This window comes from Hordeum vulgare, chromosome 2H, assembly GCF_904849725.1.
Source record: "Hordeum vulgare subsp. vulgare chromosome 2H, MorexV3_pseudomolecules_assembly, whole genome shotgun sequence".
In the NCBI taxonomy this organism is placed as follows: domain Eukaryota; kingdom Viridiplantae; phylum Streptophyta; class Magnoliopsida; order Poales; family Poaceae; genus Hordeum; species Hordeum vulgare.
This window is the reverse complement of record NC_058519.1, coordinates 45815299-45824018: the sequence shown is the minus strand read 5'-3', so window position 1 is coordinate 45824018 and position 8720 is coordinate 45815299. Positions and strand designations below refer to the sequence as shown.

The window sequence follows — 8720 nt, the reverse complement described above, 5'->3', positions numbered from 1 at the left end:
TCTAATAAGTCCAAGTCGGCTAGGAACATGTTGTCTAGGAACATGTGGACGAGGAACTTGTTGGCTGCTGCTTGCTTGGCTCGGACCTTGTTGGCTACTACTTGCTTGGCTAGGACCTTGTTGGCAACTACTTGCTTGGCTAGGACTTTGTTGGCTACTACTTTCTTGGTTTGGCCTTGAATCATTGTTTTTGGACTTCTTCTTTGGGTGGGTACACCTTCTTGTGTTGTGTCTGTTACACCACACTCTCCACAATGTGATCTCTCGGTAGTCTCTTGGAATTGGTTGTTCCCCATTTCTCTGCGACCACCATGGCCCCATCCATCCATGTCTCCTCTAAAACGCTTCGTATTTCGCCTTCCCCGTCTGACCACCTTCCATTCTGGGTCAGACCATAGTTGTACTCCATGGTACTCTGGCCACTGCGATTGGTCAAAGTATGGTTCAACTCTAGGAGCCCATGTATGCTTCGTGGCCATGATCGAGAACTCGGACATCCTCACAGTTAGCGGATGGTTGACGTCCACATTCCTAGTGCGAGCTGCCGTGTATAAGTGCGAGCATGCAAGATGAATCAACCTTGGCCTCTCGCAAGAGCAATCACACAAGGATAAAGATACCTTGAACGCCATGTTTCCGTGTTGGTGGCCATCGTATGTCGTTCCTCCTGGCTCATTCACTCGGTATGTCCAATCTTCTTTGTTGTACAACGTAGCTATTTTGGAGTCAGACTTCCGTGATTGAAATTCCATCCATTTGTTAACCTTTAGTGGGAACTTGTACTTGTACTTTTTCTTGTCTCCCCCGCAATCTGATCATCCATTTCAGTCACCGGCATTTTAGAAAGTAGGCTCTCAACTTGTCGAATGTGTATTGGACTATTGTCGTCACCGGCAACACACGGACACCCTTCAACACCCGGTTGAAGCATTCTGCCATGTTGCTTGCCATTTGACCATATCTTCGGCCATCTTCATCATAAGCTCGTGCCCACTTTGGCCAAAGTTGAATGTGCCTGTTGAGAAACTCAAGACCCCCTGCATCAAGTTTTTTGTTTGCAACCAAAGCGTTGTACAATCTTGCATCATAGCTAGTATCATAGTCTTGGGACTAGCAAACATTTGTAATTTATAGGCAAGGCGAGATTTCCCCTAATTACATTTGTAATTAATCTTAACATTATGCATGATACTAGTCTAAGGATGGCCATAGTGGGGTATCATAGCTAGTATCATAGTCTTGGGACTAGCAAACATGCTGATGTGGCAAGTAATTAAAGAAGAGAGAGAAGGTTAGAGTAACATAGGTACTAGATACTGTATCATGTTAAATGCTATGCTACTATGTGTCATGCATGTCAATAAATGAGATAACCTATGATACTAGTTTATGATACTATGCACTATGAAGATAATATCATACAATAGTAACATATGCATGATACTACTATATGTTACTCCCCACTATGAGCAGCCTAAGTTATTTCTCACTATGACTACTAGCCTAAACAATGCTTAAATTTAACCTTTTCAATCAAAATAGTACTCCCTCCGTCTCGGTGTACAAGTCATCTTACGAGAACCAAATAATCCCAAAACACTTAGGCACGGTACATTAACTTTCACTTTTTTCTTGTTTTTTGACATGAATAAAGGAATCAACCAATAAGAGGCGTGGGATGTGTATGTTTTTAATGACTTGAGGCTAACTTGCATGACATGCAGTGGTCAACTCATTGCATGCAGTAGTATTAATTAGCAAATTAGCATTCATTTCTCTTGTTTTCCTCTCCGTTTTGGTTTCCGTAATGGGAGTATCATACTCCCTCCTTTCCGGTTTATAGGGCTCATCTTAAAAATTTAGATTACCATTATATTAGGCTCATTTTGAGTCTAAGTGAGTTAAAGTGCTTTGAGTCTCATGCCATATTTAATTCATAGAGTTTAGAGAAAGGAGATGAGTGGCTATGCATGAGTCGTTTTCTACATCTACCATGCAAGTCCAATGAAAGGAAGGATGCTACATTTATTGCCTTGGAAATTGAATATGTGAGAAATATTTCATTGGCTAGTTTAAACTAGTGTCATCCACTCACAATTCACCTTGGTTGATGAGATTTCAGATTTGAGCCCTATAAACCGGAAAGGAGGGAGTAGGTAGTATCATGCATGCCAACTAGGCAATTTCGATAAGGTGGCATATAATTAAATGATGAAAGAGATGGTTGAGTATCATATCATGATACCGTATTATATTAAATGATGTGCTACTATGTGTCTTGCATGGCAATAAATGAACTATCCTACTCCCTCCGTCACGGTTTAGAAGGCACTTTTGGAAAATCTCTGGGACCAAGGTAGTCATCGATTGGTTGTGAGATGTAGTAGGTGTAGTGCTAATGCGCCGAATCAACTGAAAAAATACTACTCCCTCCGTCACGGTTTAGAAGACACGTTTGGAAAATCTCTCGGACCAATGTAGTCATCGATTGGTTGTGAGATGTAGTAGGCATAGTGCTAATGCACCTAATCAACTCAAAAAATACTAGTACTAATGCGTGAGCAGCAAATTAGGAAGACGCATGCATGAGTAGTACTAGTATTAATTAATAGGAGTAATTGCTTTCACGTCTTAAACCTTGTCTATTTTAAAAACGCATACAAGTTTAACTGTGTCTTCTAAACCGTGACGAAGGAAGTATGATACTAGCATATGATACTATGCATTACGGATGTGGTATCATACACTAGTATCATATGCATGCTACTACTATGGCCCTGTTTGTTTGAGAAGTCCTGGGACTTTTTTTAGTCCCAACTTAAAAGTCCCTAGTCCCTACCCGTTTGTTTCCTGGGACTAAATAGGGACTAGAGGTCATTAAATGACATGTAAAAAGACCATGTTATCATTAGTAATGTAGTAGTAGTTATTAAATTACGTGCTAAAAGTAGGGGCATTGTTGAAAAAAGTCCCAAAAAGTCCCTCACATAGGTACTTCTCCAAATAGTCACAAACACCCCACTTTAGTCCCTAAAAGTCCCTCCTGTTTGTTTCACATGGGACTTTTTGGGACTTTTTTTTAGTCCCTACCCCAAAAAGTCCCTGGAAACAAACACCACCTATATGATACTACCCATTACAACCAGCCTTATACACGGGGATCCAGGCAGTAGTGCTCAGCCCACACAATCAGCATCTACTTGCGCGCCTCACCAATGCATGCATATCCATACTCCAGAGATGGATTAATTAATTAGCCGCCCTTGTATCTTAATTAATTAGCCGTTCTTGTATCTTCGATGCACTAAGTAATACATGCATTAATGTTTGAAGTACACAATTCAGATTCACATCAGATACTCGTCAGCGCAATTAAGCCATGTATGTATATCTTCTTACACTAATTGGAGAACACGGCCTCCAAACGAAGGAGGCATTCTAAATCTGTCTCTCTCCTCCTGGTTGCTCATCGATCATAGCAACCATGTCTATTTTATATGCCTATAAGCTTTGCTTCCTCTTTGCTCTGCTGATTTCGTCCAGCCATGGCACCGTCGGCAATGTGGCACCACCGAGCGCCGGATTCAGTCTGCCTGTCGTGTCCAACCAGGAAACAGCCGACGGGCAGCTTGGCGCGAACCTCACGAGCATAGGTCCGCACATAGCACCCGTGGGGTGGCCCTTGTACGGCGTCCTCGTCGGCGTGGGCTCCGGCCAAACCCGGCATTTCTACAAGCTCGGGCTGGACCTCGTCGGCAATCTGACGTGGATGCAGTGCCAGCCCTGCGTGCCCGAGGTTCGGCAGGAGGGCGCCGTCTTCGACTCTGCCGAGTCCCCTCGCTACAAGCACATGAAGGCAACGGACCCCATGTGTACGCCCCCCTACACCCCTTCCGTCGGCAACCGGTGCAGCTTCTACACCACCACCTGGAACGTCGCCGCACACGGCTACCTCGGCAGCGACATGTTCGCCTTCGCCGGTACCGGCGCAGGAGGACACAGCACGGACGTGGACCAACTCATCTTCGGCTGCGCACACACGACGGACGGGCTCGAGCGCCTCAGCCACGGCGTTCTCGCTGGGGCCCTGAGCTTGAGCAGGCACCCGATGTCGTTCCTGAGCCAGCTCACCGCGCGCGGGCTGGCCGACTCGCGGTTCTCTTACTGCCTCTTCCCCGAGCAGAGCCACCCCATCGCCAAGCACGGGTTCCTCCGCTTCGGCCGCGACATCCCGAGGCACGACCACGCGCACAGCACGTCGCTGCTCTTCACGGGACCGGGCTCCGGCGGCATGTACCACATCCGCGTCGTCGGCATCAGCTTGAACGGGAGAAGAATTATGAGGTTACAGCCGGCGATGTTCACGCGGAACCTTCAAACCCGACGAGGGGGGTCCGTCGTCGATCCGGGGACTCCGCTGACAAGGCTGGTTCGCCAGGCATACGACATCGTCGAGGCCGAGGTCGTGGCGAACATGCAGAAGCAAGGGGCGCGCCGCGCGAAGGCGCAGGTGCAGGGGCACCGCCTCTGCTTTGTCTCGTGGGGCCACGTGCACCTCCCGAGCTTGACCATCAACATGTACGAAGACACAGCCAAGCTTTTCATCAAGCCGGAACTGCTGTTCCGGAAGGTGACCGCCAGGCTCCTGTGTTTCACCGTCATGCCGGACGAGGAGATGACGGTGCTCGGCGCGGCGCAGCAGATGGACACGCGGTTCACGTTTGACCTCCATGCCAATCGTCTCTACTTTGCCCAGGAGAATTGTAATGCTGACACCCGGTTCACGTCTAGATCCTAGAGTATATGTTTCTGCGCCGAATGCATTTATCATTGGTTGGTGCATGAATTGTGGGCGAACAGTTTAAAAATAATGAATAAGGCTGTTCATAGTGGAGAGTAACATATAGTAGTATCATGCATATGTTACTATTGTATGATAATATCTTTATAGTGCATAGTATCATAAATTAGTATCATAGATGATCTCATTTATTAACATGCATGACACATAGTAGCATAACATTTAACATGTTACGGTATCTACCTATGTTACTATAATCCTCTCTCTTCTTTAATTACTTGTCACATCACCATGCATGTTTACTAGTGCTAAGACTATGTTATTAGTTATGATACCCCCACTATGACCAGCCTAATGGATCCTAGAATACTATAATGCTGAATTTAATTAGTAGTAAGATCGGTGCATTCGTACCCCCTTAACCTTTTTTTGGAAGCATTTCGTGGGATATTCAAGTACTCCATGAAATATCCGCTGTCTTTTTTCCTTTTACTACTACACTAGCTACTCCGTGGCTGAGGCGCTCGAGCCCGTCCGTCGTGTGTGCGCAGTCGAAGATGAGTTGGTCCACGTCCGTTCTCATACTGCCTCTTCCCAGAGCAACTATTATTTCTTTCTTCAATGAATTCTTTGGCTCAACTCATCTTCGGCCGACTCGCGGTTCTGCCTCTTCCCCGAGCAGGCTGAATTCTTCCGCTCAATTCATGACATAGTAGTAGTATGGTTTATTTTTATACTATTATTTCTTTCTTCAATGAATTCTTTGTTCAAGAATAATCTTCATTTTTTGGTCTGATTGAATTTAAGTGGATGCAATGAAAAATTGTATTGGACTACTTTTTTTATTGTTTGTTTGTTGACCAGTCATGCCAAGCAGAATTTCTGTTTATACTTCTACTATTCCCATGATCCCATATTAGTTGCAGCTGAAATGAATGTAATATCTATTATACTTCCTCTGTTCCTAAATATAAGTCTTTTAAACGATTTCAATAGGTGTCTACATACGGAGTAAAATGATTGAATGTACACTCTAAAGTATGTCTATATACATCCGTATATAGTCCACTAGTAAAATCTCTACAAAGACTTATATTTAGGAACGGAGGAAGTATATTTTAATGGTAGATACGTCCGTTTGGGTGGCAATTAGTATGGAACGGAGCCACGGAGGGAGTAATATATTCTGTGTAGAATCAAAGATGGGTCTGCACCGGCGAGTCGAGATTTTGGGCTCAACCCAATAGGCCGAGCCAAGCTAACGTTTTTGGCTTGTTGGTGCGACAGCCGACCCCAAGCTCTGCGTTTTGAGTTTGATTAATCAACACTCGATCTGAATATATTGACAGCATTTCTAAAATTATGAGTTTTGTTTTGTTTCATTGTCATTTGTAAGTTCAATTTGAGAAATGATTTTTTTTCTTAGGTGCTCATTTTGTCTAGTCCTTCAGTTTAATGATTTTATCCAGCGTTTAAATTCACAAGTTTAATCAAATAACTTCGTTACCTAGTTATCATCTAAATAAGAATATATACTTGTAATTATAGAATTCCACCTTTCTGAAAAAATACATCATTCATGAAGTTCTTTCTGTCAGTTCTTCCTGGACAATTGGACATGCAGCTGGTCCACAGTTATGATTGTGAATTGTATTCCATCGATATCTAGTCTAGTGGAAAATATCATGCACCTTCCACTCTTGCAGTAGTTTTGAAAATTATATGTCGCGTCATATCGGTGGGAAAGAAGTAGCACAATAATCTTTCATCAGAAGCAACCTAACTGCAGTCTTATACTCCCTCCGTTTCAAAATATAAGACCTTTTAGGTATTTCATTAGAAGACTACATACGAAACAAAATGAGTGAATCTATACTCTAAAATATGTTTATGTACATTCGTATGTAGTTTATAGTATAATCTCTAAAAGGTCTTATATTTAGGAACGGAGGGAGTACAAATTCAGTGATTCAACCATAGGTGTTCTAGATGAGATCTTTAGAGTTTATATAAAATTTAAGTAGAATTTTGTATATGAAATGTCAGCAACAAGCTAGCTGTTGCGCACATTCTGCTGAAATTTCCCTTGGCATCGGATGCGTGCACATCCATGCATATATGAATGTTAGCCCGCGCGCCAAACTTGGAGCAGCCGACTCGTAATACGTCGCTGGAAGGTGGCCCCGTCCGTCCCCTATACATACCCCTGCGCGCCATGGCCGCCATAGTCCAGTACGGCAAAGCTCGCAGCTAGCCACGTAGTGCGTTGTCTCCCTTTCTCCAACAGGGCCGAGAGAGCAATGGCGCACAGGGTCCTCGAGCTGACGCTGGTGTCGGGTCACAGCCTGATGGACGTCAACGTGTTCAGCCGCATGGAGGTGTACGCCATCACGTCCGTGCTCGGCGACCCTCGCACGCGGCAGCGCAGCAAGACCGACCGCGACGGCGCCAGGCACCCGACGTGGGACGACACGTTCCTGTTCGCCGTCCCGCCCACGGCCGCCAAGGCCTCCGCCGCGGGCGCCTACCTCCACGTGCTCCTCCGCACCGAGCGCCTCTTCGGCTTCGACGACGTCGGCGAGGTGTTCATCCCTCTCGCCGACCTGCTCGCCTGCGCCTGCGTCGGCGGCACCGGCCCGACGCCGCGCTGCGCGTCGTATCCGGTCCGGAAGGTGCACTGCACCGAGCACCGGGGCATGCTCACCGTGGCGTACCGCTTCGGCCCCGTGATGGCGCCGCTGCCCCATCAGGACAAAGAGTTGTGCTGGGACGACGGCGCGGTCATGGGGTACGAGCTTCCGCCATGGCATTACTATCCTCAGGCGTGTGCTCGCATGCCACCGGCGCCCAAGCCAGCTGCAGGCTGTGGCGCGGCCGCTGCTTCGCCGGCACAGAAGAACTACGTAAGGAACGGCAGCTTCGCGCTGGGGCTCGGCGCGGGGCTTCTCGGCGGAGGCTTCGGCGGGATGGTGTTCAGCGATATGCCGCCGTCGGACAAGACGGCTCATGACTCCGGGTACAAGCCCACGGCCGACGGTGCAGGGGTCGCCTTCTGAAAACTTTGCATATTCATATTATCAGTCTCTAAATAAGTAGGTCAAACTTGAATAAAAACTGCGCAGATTCATCAGGATCGTGAAATGCACACGGTCTAGCTAGCTTCCTGATAGCTACTTTGTCTGTACTGTGTTGTTAATTAACGTGCTGTTCATTGCAGTATATATACTTGCTTAATCGATCGATTCCTTTTTCTGCGAGTGATGAAACCTCAAAGCTCACATTACATTACAAACTGACAAGAACCGCATGGATACGAGATCCAAAGTGCGGCGGTGGAAGCGAAGTTAGAGCACAGATATACGCAGGAGGCGAATTCGTATATATCTGACAATCAAGGCCTTGGATCAAACTAAAGATGCACATAACTATTTGATTTTCACTTCTGCTTCAATAGATCCCTAACACAAAAACAGTTCAGATCGTCCGATGCCTTTTCAAAATTAAGGACAGGGCATATTTTAAAAAGTACCTGCCCGCCCACGCAGCCGTACGTATCCGCATACGGTGGTTTTTTTATTAAAATAAATAATCCCACGTAATGCAGGCGCGAATCACGGCGGCTAACGGCACATCGCCTCGCCTGCCGTGCGTGTTGGCACCGCCGCCTTCTTCCTTGCCTGACGCGCGCGTTGGCACCACCGTCTTCTTCCTCGGCTGCCGCGTCCGGTGACCAGCCGGCCGCCTCACCCGCCGTACGCTGGCACTGCCGCCTTCTTCCTCGGATGCCGCGCCGCACCGCGGCCTTATCCCTCAGATGCCGCGCCACACCGTGGCCTGCTTTCTCGGTTGCCGCGTCGCACCGCCGCCTTCTTCCTCGGCTGCCGCGCGCTGACCTGTTCAGCCGCCCGGTGCCTTGTCA

At 46.9% G+C, this 8720-nt stretch overlaps 2 protein-coding genes across 2 annotated transcripts; both read left to right on the top strand.

Moving 5' to 3' along the window:
- Nucleotides 1-3419: 3419 nt before the first annotated feature.
- On the top strand, nt 3420-4902 carry LOC123429484 (protein ASPARTIC PROTEASE IN GUARD CELL 1-like). The gene has a single exon (XM_045113511.1). It carries the CDS (start codon nt 3485-3487, stop codon nt 4796-4798), a length of 1314 nt encoding a protein of 437 aa, XP_044969446.1. The 5' UTR covers nt 3420-3484; the 3' UTR covers nt 4799-4902.
- Nucleotides 4903-6959: 2057 nt separating this feature from the next.
- LOC123429482 (protein SRC2-like) lies at nt 6960-7929 on the top strand. Its single transcript, XM_045113510.1, has one exon. The coding sequence runs from the start codon at nt 7102-7104 to the stop codon at nt 7855-7857; it is 756 nt and encodes a 251-aa protein (XP_044969445.1). The 5' UTR covers nt 6960-7101; the 3' UTR covers nt 7858-7929.
- The last annotated feature ends 791 nt before the right edge of the window (nt 7930-8720 follow it).